Source organism: Caloenas nicobarica, chromosome Z (assembly GCF_036013445.1).
Source record: "Caloenas nicobarica isolate bCalNic1 chromosome Z, bCalNic1.hap1, whole genome shotgun sequence".
Lineage (NCBI taxonomy): Eukaryota > Metazoa > Chordata > Aves > Columbiformes > Columbidae > Caloenas > Caloenas nicobarica.
Genome location: NC_088284.1, coordinates 2674591 through 2690308, shown reverse-complemented (window position 1 = coordinate 2690308; position 15718 = coordinate 2674591). Strand labels below are relative to the sequence as shown.

The 15718-nt window shown below is 50.4% G+C and overlaps 1 protein-coding gene across 4 annotated transcripts in view; it reads left to right on the top strand.

Annotated features, from left to right (window-relative positions):
- Positions 1–15718, top strand: part of CTIF (cap binding complex dependent translation initiation factor) — a 153113-nt gene that overhangs the window by 115245 nt on the left and 22150 nt on the right. For all 4 annotated transcript variants that reach the window (XM_065656596.1, XM_065656595.1, XM_065656594.1 and 1 more), the window contains one exon: positions 15377–15532. In XM_065656596.1, the coding sequence (XP_065512668.1) occupies positions 15377–15532 (156 nt within the window). The remainder of the gene's footprint in view (positions 1–15376; positions 15533–15718) is intronic.

Genomic DNA, 15718 nt, shown 5'->3' with positions numbered 1-15718 from the left:
CTTGGGTGACTAAGGACATCTCGGTGGTGACCCCCAGAACTGATGTGTGCCTGGGCTCTCCCAGCCCTGCAAATGATGCTACCCTTGACTAAATAGCTTCATTTGGGGGGTTTTGCAGCAACTTGCAGAGCTTGGAAACCTTTTTCCTTACATTTCTGCGCCGACATTGACAGCGCTGTCCTGGTTTCGGAAACCACTGTGGGACTCGCCAGCAAAACCTGCCTTGTGGATAGGATTTATTTTCTTTATGCCCACAGAATTCAAATGCAATTCTGAATGCATGCACACACATATACAGATATTATATATATGGGCTTAGCAGGGGAACAAGGAGGTGGATCTGAGGAGCATCCCTGGCCGGTGCATCCTCCTGCTCTCAAGGAGTGGGAAAGAAACACATTCCCTCCCATTTGCCCCAAATTGTGTCTCAGAAGATGCTCTGCAATTCTGTAACAAGGTGCTTATTATTTTATTTTTACTACTATTTATTATTTTAGAATCCTCTATTTATACTATTTTCTTATTTATTGTTTTAGTGTTGTAATAATCGTATTTTTTTTTTAGTTATTTTGCATAGTCATCCGGGGCCCAACGTAACCGGTGCAAGCATCGGCAGCGGGCAGGAGAGGGAGCCAGGGGAGCGGGCTGGCACCCTGCCCGCACCGGCAGGCAAAAGGCAGAGCTGGGCGTCAATTAGAGCTGGTTCCATCGTTACCTGTGAGTCCGGCCAAGCCATCGCCGCCTGCCCGTAGTGACAACACCTGCTCAGCTTCACCGTCTGGGTTATGGGAGCCGCTGGCAGATGGGTCCCATGCGGGTCTGAGAGTTATGGGAGAGCCCTGGATTAAATATCGAGCTCCGCGCTTTCAGCTTGCTGCTTTTCCCAAGCGGAGCGATGGCTGGAGGAGCCGTCTGGTTCTTTTGCAGCTTTTCCGTGGCGAGGGAAGGTGGCAAGGGGCGAGGGAACGCCGGGTATCGCCTCCTTGGAGGATGATGGTGAGATGAAGGACGGGTTAATGGAGCACAAAAAGGGGTTTGACCCAAGATCCGGCGGTTTCATGGAGTGCAAAAAGGGTGTGCCTGAAATCTGGGGTTTTCATGGAGTGCGAAAAGGGGTTTAACCCAAAATCTGGGATTCTCATAGAGTCCAAAAAGGGGTCTAACTCGATATCTGGGGTTTTCATGGGGTTTAATCCAAAATTGGGGGTTTTCATGGAGTGCAAAAAGGGTTTAACCGAAATCCAGGGTTTTCATGAAGTGCAAAAAGGGTTTAACCCAAGATCTGGGGTTTTCATGAAGTGCAAAAAGGGGTTTAACCCAAAATCTGGGGTTTTAATGAAGCGCGAAAAGGATTTAACCCAAAATCTGGGGTTCTCATGGAGTCCAGAAAAGGGTCTAACCAAACGTCTGGGGTTTTCATGGGGTTTAATCCAAAATTGGGGGTTTTCATGGAGTGCAAAAAGGGTTTAACCCAAGATCTGGGGTTTTCATGGAGTGCAAAAAGTGTTTTAACCCAAAATCTGGTGTTTCCAAGTAATGCAAAAAAGGGTTTAACCCAAATTCTGGGGTTTTCATGGAGCACAGAAAGGGGTTTAACCCAAGATCTGGGAACTTAATGGAGTGAGGAAAAAAAAAAGGCATCAGTTTCCCACTGATAAGAAGGAGGGGGTGGGAACAGAGGAGGTGTGCCCCAAAAGCCCTAAGAGACCTCCAAGCTGGAAATAGTTGAGACGAACCCCAAATTAAATAGGTTTTGGAGTTGCACTGCACATAGGTCCTCAGCCTAAGCCCAGGGGTGGGTTTTGGGGCTCACAGCCCCTCGAGATGTTGAGTCACAGCCAGAGGTGGCTGTAGGGCCACCAGTGTCCTGGTGGGCTTCACAGGAGATGCTAAGGGCTTGTCCCCAGGTAGCTGGGGGCTGGAGTCCACCCGTCACTCATGGCTCTGCGCAGAGAAGGGGTTTAGTTTGAGTAGCAGAGCATCCTGTGGTTGATGGGAAGCAGTTCAAAGCTGAAAAAAAAAAAGAAAAAAATAAAGCCTTAGCATTTAAAGAATGGCATATTTGACTGAATTCAGTATTCTGCTAAGGTTTTGTATTGCAGCGCTCATGTGTGTCATCAAAAATGGCCATAGTTTGGGTTGAAGGGCCCTCCCCAGCTCCCCCAGTGCCCCCCCTGCCATGAGCAGGGACATCTGCACCAGCTCAGGTTGCTCAGAGCCCCATCCAGCCTGGCCTGGGATGTCTCCAGGGATGGTTCAGCCACCACCTCTCTGGCCAACCCGGGACAGGCTCTCACCACCCTCAGGGATGGTTCTTGGTGTCCCATCATCTCTGCTGACCACCGAATGTCCCTATCTGGGCATCTCCCAGCAGTGGTGGGACTCAGCAGAGGTTCCTCGTGGTCCCGCTGGCTGGTGGTGAGCGATGGCAGGAGCACCCCTGGCTGAGCTGCTGCCCGTTCCTGCTGTCTGCATCTCCTGCCTGCATCTCCTGCCTGCTAAAAGCCCAACCAAGTTCAGACCAACAGACTATGGCTGGTAGGACCTGTGCACACCCTGTGCTTGAGCTGCAGCGTGGAGGCAACGCAGAGCAGAGGTTCTGCCAGGCTCTAGGTGGAGACTGCAGCCTGCATCCTGCCTGCATCCTGCCTGCACCCTGCCTGCACCCTGCCTGCACCCTGCCTGCAGCTCTGGGCCACATCCCGGCAGCGGGTTACCGGTGGGGTGGGCTCCCGGCTGCTCCCAGCTATTGCCGGTGGGTCACGCTGCTCGGGACCATGCAGGGTCCCCCTTGGGCTTTGGTAGGAGGGGCAGCAAAAAAAAAAAAAGCCTTTAAAATCCATTTATGCATTGCCTGAGAGGTGAGGAAATGCCTGAGGAGTCCCCGTCATCCACTGTGCTCAGTGCAGGAGGGGCACCTCAGCATTGAGATGCCCTCAAACCTGCTGGACTGGCAGCAGCTCCGTCTCTCTGTTTCCTCCTGAAAAGCTCTAATTTAACCCCAGGGTGCGGGAGCACGTTCCTGCCTGCCCAAGGACTCAGCCGGGCTAAGGCGCCCTCCTGCCAGACCATCTGTTCCAGCAGAAATCCGGCTCAGGCTGCCCCAAGGTGGGGATTTCAGGATGCTGCGGGGTTAGGACATTCCTGCTGCCGGTACCCGCAGCCATCCCAACATCTCCAGCCCTGCCCTGGGCTGATTCCATTCGCCTCACCTGGGGATGGGATTTTCAGAGGATTTTTGGGACCCTGTGGTGTGTCACCCTGCCTGGGATCCATCCTGCACACCCCAGTCGCTTTGCTGAGGGATGAAGCATCCTTCTATCAGAGGAAGAAATTTTTTGCCCCTGAGGGTGGTGAGAGCCTGTCCCAGGTTGGCCAGAGAGGTGGTGGCTGAACCATCCCTGGAGACATCCCAGGCCAGGCTGGACGGGGCTCTGAGCAACCTGAGCTGGTGCAGATGTCCCTGCTCATGGCAGGGGGGGCACTGGGGGAGCTGGGAAGGTCCTTCCAACCCGAACTGTTCTGTGATTCTACGATTCCATGGGGGAGCAGGTGCTGGGAACATCACTTCCTCAGCCAAGGCCAGAGCAGACGCAGGTGCCAGCGTCAGCCTGGAGCTGGGCTTTGGGTAGAAGGACATTGAAGAGGGCAGAACCTCTGGGGTTTTTTTCCTGGGAAGAAGAGAAAATGGGATAACTTGTGCTTTGCCCATCCCTGGCATCGCTCGACTGCTGGCAGGAGGGATACAGGGGATGCTCTTGTGCCCACCATCCAGGCTCCTGCAGGAAATCTCTTTTTACTTTTTCTAAAGTATTTCTAGCTAACCTGCAAGAATTTGTACCCAATTTCATTTCCAACTGAATGGGCTTGATTGATGTGCTCAAGCACGAGTGGTATTTGACTGGTCTTTACAGAGGGATCGTCCCATGGGACCTGCAGCATGGATGTCATGGCACAGCCACCCTCAGCATCCCCTAGCCAGGCTTAGGCTCAGTTTTAATCCCCATTGGATGTTTTTGTGTTGTACCTACCTGTCAAAATCTGGATTTGGAGAATCAATACTGGAGTCCCCATCCATTTGCCTCCCTGGCAGGTATCACTTTGCACAACCTCATCTTTTCCTGCTTGCTGGAAAAACAAAACCTTTCCGTTTCTGTTTCGTTAATAAGAATAGGTTGTGTTTCCTTGAGTCTCTAATTTTCCAGCTCATGCTGTCCAGTGGTGTGACACAGTGCTGGTCACAGTCCGCTGCTCTGCCAATATCCTGCAAATTATGCCATGAGCATCCCTTCAGAGGTAGAAGGTTTGGAGGGATCAAAGGGGGTTTGCAGGTTAATGTTGTTTTCTGCAGCTCTTTTCTGTAAATTCAATTATTCCAGCACAGATTGGCAGCTTTGGAGATGTTGCAGAGTGCTCCATACCTCTGTGCTTCAGGGGATGAGCAGAAAAATGCACCTTTTACATCCATTAAAAAAAAAAAATACCCGAATACAACACTTGCTACAGCAGAAACTCCTTGTCTTCATAGGATTTGTAAATATTACCCCCCGAGAAAGATTTTCTGAGCTCTTTTGTGTAAATAATATTTTTTAGCTGGCTGATACTTCACCTCCAAGTCGTGTCTTTCAGTGGTTGCTCGTCCCCTGTCGCAGGGAGCCTGGAGCTGCATTTCCAGCACTGGCACCCGGTTCCCGTTGGATGCTTGGCCGCGGTAGTGGGAGAGCGGGGTGAGGAGCAGGCGGAGGAGATGAGAGGGTTGTCAGCCCCTTCGCTTTCCAGCATGTTTGCTCAGCGACGTCGAGTGCTGGGCCAGAGCCACCACCTCCCTGCAGACTAAACAGTTCCGATGTTTTCTCCCATGACCGAAAGAATTTCGAAAAGGGTCCCGGTATGAAACTTTACACAAACTCTGGGTGCCGTGAATATCTCTGGATGGGAGGCTGTTAACTCCCTCCTGGCCCATGAGGTTGAGTCTCTTGGAAGATGAAGGGAAAACCTAGCCCATGATGGGTTTTCTTTCTTTTAAAGGAGAAAGCCAAGATCTCTGGCTGTAATAGAACTCTGGTGGTGTCAGCACAGGACACACGTGGACCTGCTGGAGAGGCGCCAGGGAAGCCCCAGAAATGATGCGAGGCTGGAACAGCTCTGCTGGGAGGACAGGCTAAGAGAGTTGGGCAGTTCAGCTGGAGAAGAGAAGCTCCAGGGAGACCTTATTGCACCTTTCTGGACTTAAAAGGGGCCTGTGAGAAAGATGGGGACAGACTTTTGAGCAGGGCCTGTTGCGATAGGACAAGGGGTGATGGTTTTAAACTAAAGGAGGGAGATTCAGGCTGGACATGAGGAAGGAATTGTTGTCCCTGAGGGTGGTGAGAGCCTGTCCCAGGTTGGGCAGAGAGGTGGTGGCTGAACCATCCCTGGAGACATCCCAGGCCAGGCTGGACGGGGCTCTGAGCAACCTGAGCTGGTGCAGATGTCCCTGCTCATGGCAGGGGGGGCACTGGGGGAGCTGGGAAGATCCTTTCCAAACTAAAGCATTCAATGATTCTATAATGCCCCATGCACTTTGGACCTCTTTGTGGCCATCTGTGTCCACTGAGATCCATACAACAGGAAACAAAGAAACGGCCTCAAGTTGTGCCAGGGGAGGTTGAGGTTGGATCTGGGGAACAATTTCTTCCCCAAAGGGCTTTCGGGCATTGGAACAGGCTGCCCAGGGCAGTGGTAGAGTCACCATCCCTGGAGGGATTGAAAATACACAGAGATGAGGTTCTCAGGGACATGGGGTAGTGCCAGGGGTGGGGGAACGGTTGGACTCTATGATCTTGAGGGTCTTTTCCAACCAAAATGAGTCTATGATTCTATGATCCCTCATGGAGAGCATCCAGGGCACCCAGGAAAATCTGTCCTACGACTGAGCAGGTCTAAACCAGGAGCACTGGGGAAAAAAAGCTCCCGATGGCAAACGAGATTAGCTGCCTGCTTTTTTTCCCTGCCTGGTTTCATTCATCCACAGGCACGCTGATGTTTCAATGTGCGCAGCTTCATTTCAAATGCAAGTGGAATTTGACCAGCTGCGGTACCCTGAATGAAGCTGCACCTTCCTCCATGGCTGCTTTTCCTCCTTTTATATCCCTCTTTGCTAAGTTGGCCCTGTAGAGCTCTTGGCACCTTTGCTTATAAAGAGAACATAGTGCATGTGAAGAGCTTGAAATAAGAAGGAAACCTCCTGATAAAATTGTAGAATCATTTTGGCTGGAAGAGGCCCTCAGGATCATCAAGTCCAATCATAACCTAACTCTAGCACTAACCCATGTCCCTAAGAACCTTGTCTAAACTCTTTTTAAACACCTCCAGGTGGTCCCTGGTCCATCCACCTGAGATACAAGGTTGGGCACCTCCAGCTATGGCATTTGCGAGGAGGATCCGTCCATCAGCCTCCAGCGAGGTTCCAGTTGGCACTGGGGCTGGGATGGGCATTTTTTCAGGTGCAGAAGTGTCCTCTGAGCAGATGCTGGGGGTGGTGTTGGGACTCAGACCTTGCCCTCAGGTGAGGAAGTGCTTGAGAACTGCCCATCAAACCACCCTCACCCATATTAAACAGCTCCCATACACCGGTTTGGGAGATTTCTTCAAACTAGCATGGTTTTATGCTGAGCTCATGCTTTGGGAATGCAGTTCAGGGTGTTTTTATTAATTTTTTTTTCCATGAAGGGCTACTGCGGATACTGGGATGGGCAGGGATCTGCTGTGCTTGATCCCATCTCTTCCTACCACCTCCACGTAGAATCACAGGATAATTTGTGTTGAAGGGACCTTCCCAGATCCCCCAGTGCCCCCCCTGCCATGAGCAGGGACATCTGCACCAGCTCAGGTTGCTCAGAGCCCCGTCCAGCCTGGCCTGGGATGTCTCCAGGGATGCTTCATCCACCACCTCTCTGGGTGTCGCAGGGAGGGGATGGTGGGCGGGATGCCCTTGGGGACATGGATGCTTTGTCCCCACCTTGGGGAATGCCTGCCCAGGAGAGGACTCTTGGTGTCTCCCAACATCCAAAGGTAACCCCAGGTTTTCTCATGCACAATCATGAAAACAAAGGGCACGTCGCTGCCTCAGCATTCCCACAGCACCGAGACTTAAGCGAATATAACAAGGATCTTCTGCAACAACCCGGAGGAGCAAGGCTGCTGAGCGGGAGCTGCCGTGTGTCCTTCTGTCTGTCCATGTCCCATTATCCAGCTGAGCTGACACCCTGACACGTGTTTGGAAATCCAGGAAGGTGCTAGGAAGGAAGGGTGGCAATAAAAATGAAGTAACGAGGAAGACAACTTTGTCTTTTCAGCATGGCTGAAGGAGGTGCTGGCGAACATCCTCCGGTGAAGCAACCGGAGCCCCCGGAGCATCCCGCTCTCTTTTCCAGAGTGTTCCTGCTCTGTGCATTGTCCTACTTGAAAATTATTTGGAGAAATATTCCTGTTAGAACATGGTATAAGCCTTGGTGACTCATTGGAGATGCTAATGTGTTCTGGAAGAAATGAGAATTGCTCTGGTTTAGCTCTGCTGACCTGTGGGACATGGTGTCTTCCCAGGATGTGGCCACATCTCAGTTCTCATGTTTTTTCCTCCACGAGAGAAAAGATAGACAGAGGTAACAGGAGACATGGGGATTTCCTTCACGCTGCCCCTTCTCCTCATTTTGCTTTCTCTGGGTCATTAAAGAAGATTTTTACACCAGGAAAAAATGGTGTTTGCTCATTGTGGTGTGCAGGCCATGCTACTTCACTTTCCTTGGTCATCTCAGAGCTTCTACTGAGACAGTGCTCCAAGATCTCTAGAAACTTCTAGATTAACAGCAACACTTTTCTGTTTGCACATCCATCATTATACTCCCACCTGGGTGCTTTAAACCTTAATTAAATCAGTAATTAACAGCTTACACTTCTGCAGCCCCCGAGGACCTCGGAGGCATCACTGGCTCAAGCCGTCAGACGCCCACGTCAGGTGGGTAATTGCTGTTGATCCCAGATTTGGAGCCAGACGGAGAGGTTATGGCAAGACCAGGGGGCAGGAGGTTCAAGTGACCATCACTTGGTCACCTTGGGGTGTTTGGAGACATAGGAAGTACCCACAGCTCCTGTTGGCTCCACTTATCAACTACCTCAGTTACCCAAACCTGAGGGGTTTAAAATTCATGGATGTTCCTGATCGTGGGAGTTTGCTCAGCAGCTCCTTTAGAAGAACCAGGAGTTTTCTGACCTTATTTTCCTCTTCCCCCCACTTTTTCAGAGGAATAAGCACTATTTGTGTCTGTCCAATGGCTGTAGGATCTTCGGCGAGTTGTTCTTGTAGAATTGGTCAGTGGCATATAATGCAAGTTATATATTGTCTGTTGGTCAACCGATGGGTGATAGGTGCCTGCGGGGTGGTGGTCACCATCCTGGTAACCTGAACCATCAACACATGGTGCTTTTTGGAGGTCTCTGTGATTAGAAACATATGCAGGGCTGTGGCCATCATTAAAGCAGGTCCATGCTGAAGGCCACCCATGGGTAATGCTGCTCTTCCCAAAGTGAATGAAAGAATCAGAGGAAACGGCCTCAAGTTGCGCCAGGGGAGGTTGAGGTTGGATCTGGGGAACAATTTCTTCCCCAAAGGGCTGTCGGGCATTGGAACAGGCTGCCCAGGGCAGTGGTGGAGCCACCATCCCTGGAGGGGTTGAAAATACACAGAGATGAGGTTCTCAGGGACATGGGGTAGTGCCAGGGGTGGGTTAACAGTTAGACTTGATGATCTTGAGTGTCTCTTCCAACCAAATGATTCTGTGGTTCTATGAAACACCCCGAGAAGAAGCACGTTAATCTGGTGTAGATCCAGCTCAGAGGAAACCAAGTGATGAAAGTCTGTGGGAGTGAAATGCCTCATGGCTGGGTGAAGCCGGGACCTTTGCAAGGCCGGGCACGGGGTGTCATCCGTAATTTAAAAGCCTTATCTGCTTTAAATGTCAATAGCTCCTTTGTTGGAGTAATAATAATTGCCAGGATTTGCATGTCTCAGTCACATGCCCCAAAGCTCTTTGCAGAGGAAGATGAGTAAATTGTTCCTGTTTGCCAGCTGGGAAATCGGGGTGCGGAGGTGATGGGAGCCCATGCAGGACTGGAAATAATAAATTTCAGTCTCTTGTGCTGTGGTTGCTCAGCTCTGCATGGAAGCTGTTGGCTCAAAGCAGGTTTTCTGCCGTGGTTTTACTCTGCTTTGTCTTATTATAGAATCATAGAATTATTGGAAAAGACCCTCAAGATCATTGAGTCCAACCGTTCCCCCACCCCTGGCACTACCCCATGTCCCTGAGAACCTCATCTCTGTGTATTTTCAACCCCTCCAGGGATGGTGGCTCCAGCACTGCCCTGGGCAGCCTGTTCCAATGCCCGACAGCCCTTTGGGGAAGAAATTGTTCCCCAGATCCAACCTCAGCCTCCCCTGGCGCAACTTGAGGCTGTTTCCTCTCATCCTGTCACTTTTTACTTGGGAGAAGAGGCCAACATCCTCCGTGCTATGGGCAGTAGCACAGGCAGGGATGATTTGATGGCATCTCAGTATGGTTGAGTCCTCAAGGAGTGTCAGCAGAGTGCTGGCAGATTGGCCAGGAGTGTTGCTGCGGGTGGCTGGAGAAAGAGCAGAGCCCATGGAAGAAATTCCACCTCGTGTCCCACCATCTCTTGTGGTTTAGCACAACGAAGGAGCTTGTATGGTGGTGTCCATCTGGAGTGAGATGTTCCCGATGATGCTGTGGGTGATAGCTCTGTTTTGGAGGTTCTCAGTGAGACCCTGAGCATCCACGGGTGGAGGCGTTCAATCAATCTTTGGTGCTGCCACAGGTTTCTACAGCACCTTCTGAGCTTCTTCTGCACATCAGTGCCATAAATTACTCATCTCACTGGGTTGTGCTCCCTAGAAAGCAAAGCTACACCCCTCCTCCAAGCCAGGACTTTAATACAAGTATTATTTAAATTATAAACAGGGAATAATGTGCAAAATGTCATTTATTGAAGCCCTTTCGGGGAGGGTTTGAGAAGGGACCAGGCAGAGGGTGTGTGACACGGGATGGACACTGTCCCAACCTCTTCCCACCAGCTCCCTCCTCCAACCCTGTTGTATTTGTCTCAGGCCCTTTCCAAAGAGCCATTTAAGGCTCAAACCTTTTGTAGCACATTGCCATCAAGACCAAGTATTTAGCACAGCCTCTCTCCGCTTTTTATATCATGCCTACCGCTGATATCTAAGCGTTATATATTTCTTTTTATGCAGTATTTCTGACTCAGTATTTCCTGCCTCCTTGACAATGACCAAGTAAACAGCTGAGCTGCCGGAGGAAGAGCCCAGTGTTTACAGAGCAACAAGCCCAAATGTGTCTTTTTTTATTATTATTTTCCATCAGAAGGTGGCAATGCTTAAATTAACCCCCATTTTTAGCCCATGCTAAAGTTCTGCCCTCTTTGCTGCTGACAGAGTGGGTGGGCCCAGATGTGGGGAAAAGTTATTTGGGACTCATGTTAAAAATGTGGTGAACTCCCAAGGGATGAATTTTGGGCTGCAGCTGTTGGGGCTGGAGCGAAGGCTTGGACCCAATGGCAAAATTCTGCTTCTCATCCCGCTTGACTCTACTGCCCCACCAAACGTGGTAGAGGATAGATTTTCCTCCTCTCTCATGGACTGGCCAAGTCTTCTTGGCTCTTCTAGCTTGCTCCTGGTCTTGGAGAGGTCTCACCTCTGGGCCAAGAAAGGACAGCGTTGCATGAGCTGCATCTACACTGACATGAAGAGTAAGCTTTCACTTGGGTGCAAGGTTGGAGAGCCCAAAAATAAAGACATTTTTTCTGTTTCTGTTGCTGGCAGGAGCTTCAGCCAAGGGTAGAAAGTGTCCAGTGGGGGATGTCAGCAGGTGGGCTGAGCCATGGCTCATCTCTATCGTAGAATCATAGAATAGTTTGGGTTGGAAGGGACTCTCAAAGGTCATCTAGGCCAACCCGCCGCCATGAGCAGGGACATCTTCAACTATCATGAACACAGGCCACCCCTGACCCACCACACATGGTGAGACCCAATGTGATGAACGTGCTTAACCTCCAGTTGTGCCCCAAACTTAGAATCATAGAATGTCCTGAGCTGGAAGGGACCCACAAGGATCATCAAGTCCAACATGTCCCATATGAGACCTCTTCGGAGGTCCCCTTGGCATCCCCCCAATTGCCGCGTGGTTTCCCAATAAACTCCTCTCCCAAACCAGGCAGAGAATGGAGGTCAACCCTGCTACCTGGTATAAATACATTTTATTTTAAACTAGAGGCACTGAGGGAAGGTCATCCAGTCAACATGCCCAGATTATCTCCAGGCCAGGGCACCCCCAAATTAGTAATACAATTCCTGTTTAAAAATACAGCCAAACTGATGAAAGATAATTTGCTCTCTGCCCTGACATCATCACCTAAGCATGGGGCAAGCCAATCCACGGGTTATTTTTATATAACTCCATGAGGCATTTCCAGAGCAAATAAAGTTCACTGGGCAGGGCAGTGACCTCGCCGCCTGGTTTCAGGGCTCTTCAGCCTCCTCAAGGCTTCTCCTTGGTGAGGTGGAGGTCTGTGGGTCAGGCCATGGCTCCATCAGATGTGCCCTGAGCGTGTGGGACATGGATTTTGTCCTCTGCTGCTCTTCACAGCTGGCCGAATCTTCATCCCTCTCATGCTGTTGGTCTGGCTCATCCGTTTTGGTTGCACACCCTTTGGAAAAACCACTGAGTTGTTCTCCGTGTTCTCCATGCCCAGCATGATATGTCGCGGGTCCTGCTGGGGGCACGGTTGACATGCAGCCAGGTGAATCACACTCATAACTCCATTAACCGAATTACTTAGATCATAGAATAGAATCCAGAATAGTTTGGGTTGAAGGGACCTCCCAAGCTCCCCCAGTGCCCCCCCTGCCATGAGCAGGGACATCTGCACCAGCTCAGGTTGCTCAGAGCCCCGTCCAGCCTGGCCTGGGATGTCTCCAGGGATGGTTCATCCACCACCTCTCTGGGCAATCAGAAATGAGAGTAGTGACCTCCACAAACATGGACACCTCGAGGGAGGTGGGACATCTCTGCGTGGGAGATGTTCATGTTGGCTTGTTGTGCGTGTTGTGATTCTGGTCAAACCTGCTGTCCGAAGGCCAAATTCAAGGCCAAAGCTGCCTGGGCCACCTTCCTTGTGTGTGCGGTGACACTGGTGTCCTGTCACCTTGTGGGGCTGAAGCAGTTGGTATCTCAGGGTGCTTCAGGAGAGCCCTGGCACTGCCAGCACTTCCATGGAGGTTGAGCTCCTGGTGAGCCCAACTCTTGCCTGTAGGCAAGAATGGTCCAAAAAACATAAGCCTACCTCTGGGAAGGTGCTTTTCCTGCTTTGTCAAAGGAATCGGTATCACCCTCCTCTTTGCAGAAGACTTGCAGATGATCTACTTGTATGAAATTTGGCCCAACCTGAGGCAGCAAATGGAGTAAAATTATTGTTGCTGCGGTATCACATTCTGGATGAAAACATTTGTGGTGACCTCTGCATCCATCTCACGTTCTGTTCCCCTCTCTCGTCCTTCATGAGCATCACTCAAAGTCTGCACAAGCTTTTAGGTGACTTGAGAGGGTTGGGAGAGGAGCCCAGTCCCTTTTCTTTTGCAAGAGTCTTCTTCAGATGCAAAGTTGGGCTCAGAATGTTCATTGATGTCTCTGCTGGGTGTCATTACCCACCGAGTGCCGTAGGATGAAAAGAAGAGGGTGCTGGGTGGTGGCATCTCTTCCTGCCCGGCTCCCATCCTATGCATGATGAGTTTGGTTCTGTGGTTGTTTTATGGAAATTTATTGTTCGGTTTTTTGTTTTTTCAGAAAATATTTTTTTTAAGAGAAAATTTCGAAGAGTCAGTTTTCTCTCTTGCAAAGCTGCAAAGCGGGATGATGTGTCTGAAGCAGGAACGAGAAGGAGGAGAGTTTCCTGCGGTGGTTTTTATTCTTTCCCAGCAATCCGGGACTGCACAGCCCATGTGGTTATCCCGAGCTGCCGGGAATTTCCCAGCAGGCCCCAGGGATCCCAAAATATATCCCAGCTCCCCAGGAACATCCGTGTAGACCCTCCCAGGCAGGAGAAGGGAGATGCTGGTGGGCATCCAGTGTAGGAGGAGCATGATGGCTTAGGGACTGGAGAAATGCGTGAGATGCAGGAGACATCTCAGTGCCAGGGGATGGAGAAGTCTTGGGGCATCAAGGAAGAGCTCCAGGGTTCAAAAGGTGCTTTTTGTCCCAGGGCAGAGGTTGGTGACCCTATGGTTGGATGAGGCTGGAGGTCCCTCGTGCAAACGAGGGGTGTGGGGTACTCTCATATAATTTTTTTTAATTGCTCAAGAGTCAGGAGGACATTTAGATGACATCATCATCATCATCATCATCATCATCATCATCATCATCATCATCATTATTATTATTATTATTATTATTATTATTATTATTATTATTATTTTACAAGTGAAATCCCCAGAACAAGTAATTTGGTAACCCTGAGGTGATAACCTGGGCTGACAAATCACTGTCTCCTCCATCACCAGGTGGATAACGAAAGGACAAACTCCACAAACTCCCCCAGGAGAGTCTGTAAAGACCCGACAGGATTTGGCTGCAAGGTTGACTTAGTAGTCACAGACACAGTTGGGCAATTGTCTTACAGAAATGGGTGCAGAGAGTAATTAGTCATCACTGTTTGGTTAATAAGTGCCTTGGTTATTTTACAAGTCTTTTTCCTGCATATGCAAATGTATTTTTTTTTCCTTTTGTAATGAAACATATAAGTAGCTCCTGTCTTGGATCCTGTATGGTTGTGTCAGGAAAATAAGCTTTGTGCTTTGGCCTGGATTTCTTTAGCAGCTGCTTTACTTACCTTTTTGTTTTCAAAAGAAAAATCTCCCGTGTGTTGTCCGGGGCCATGAGAACGAATTCTGGTGCGGTGGCTTCTGTATCTCCCTGGCTCTGCAAAGTGCAGCCGCGGGTCAGAGCGTTCGCAGCAGCAAAAGCCCTTTGTCTCGGGCAACAGGAATAAACCGAGATGAACAAGATACAGAAGATAATTGATTTAGTCGGTGGGTTTCAATGTTGTGCAACCTGCACCGGGAACACACGGTGTTGAAAACAAACTTGTCCTGTTCTTTCATTTTCCCCTACTTAGTGTCTGCTAATTTTTAATACAGAGGAAAGGTCACTATGGAGACAGACAAGCAAAGTCGCATGGGACATCTTGCAAGAAGCTCCGCGGCATTGCTAAGAGCCCAGGGAAACCCTTTGGGCTCTGAGTACAATTCACTCTCTCATGCCACCCTCTAGAAAGGTTTTTATTTGCTTTTCATCTCCTCCCTTGAGGCAAACCCCTTTTTTTTCTCCCCAGCTGGTGGACTGATGGGGAGGTGGTTATCTCCCTTCACACTTCCTCCTGATGTTGCTCCATAAATCACGTCATTCGGATAATCCTTGGTCATGGCAACCACCAGCTGAGGAGCAGGGTGACCTTTTAATGCCAGGCCTGGGCTGCCCTGATCTTCAGGTCGGGCAGCAAGCCAGGCTCTGCCGTAATTTCGTGAAACCCCAGGGAGCAACCAGACCATTAGGATACCCCCAGACAGACACAGAATCGTGGAATCATTGAGCGGTTTGGGTGGGAAGGGACCTTGCCAGCTCCCCCAGTGCCCCCCCTGCCATGAGCAGGGACATCTGCACCAGCTCAGGTTGCTCAGAGCCCCATCCAGCCTGGCCTGGGATGTCTCCAGGGATGGTTCAGCCACCACCTCTCTGGCCAACCTGGGACAGGCTCTCACCACCCTCAGTGTAAAAAAATATACTGGATATATATTGAATATACTGGGGTGAATGATCTGGACAGGTCCGCCTGGACCACCAAGCCCAACACGGCCACCAGCGTTCTTTGCATTCCTTCTGCGCTTCATTTGACTTCTTTTTTGTTGTTTTTATTCCATCTTGGCTGTGCAGATGGAAGAGAGTCCCCGCGTCCGTCCGAGGGGGAGGGCCGGGCATGGGGGACACCATCTCTAGCGCAAGCTGTGACAGTTATTGCAAGGGCTTGGTGATATTTCTACAGTACCTGCTTTCTGGTGGCTTTCCTGTGTTGAAATTCAGCCGCTCAGCATGCGTTGAGTAATCTCCCCATTGTTACTAAAGAGTCAGTCTGTCTGTCTGCCTCTCCCCCCCACCCTCAGTTTCAATTTCCTCCTAATTCTTTCTCTAGATGGCCGTTGCCTCTCCCATGGCCACGCGGTTTTGCTGATGCAGCCTCTTGTCTCTCGTCCCTCTTGCAGAAGGATTTCACCATGCGGGAGGAGTTGCAGCAGCGGGACGTGGAACGTTGGCTGGGTTTCATCACCTTCCTCTGCGAAGTCTTCGGCACCATGAGGAGCAGCACCGGAGAACCTTTCCGAGTCCTCGTCTGTCCCATTTATACCTGCCTCAGGGAGGTAAATGCCCTTTGGAGTTTGTCCTTCTGCACCTTGCAGGTGAAGCGTTTGTGTTGCGGTGCTGAGATGCCCACGATTCGTAGATGTTTGCTTGATGATTCCTAGAGGTTTCCTTTGCCAGCATCACCACTTTTCACCCCAAAAGTACCGACGTCTGCGGGAAAGCTTGACTTTTTCTGCATATTA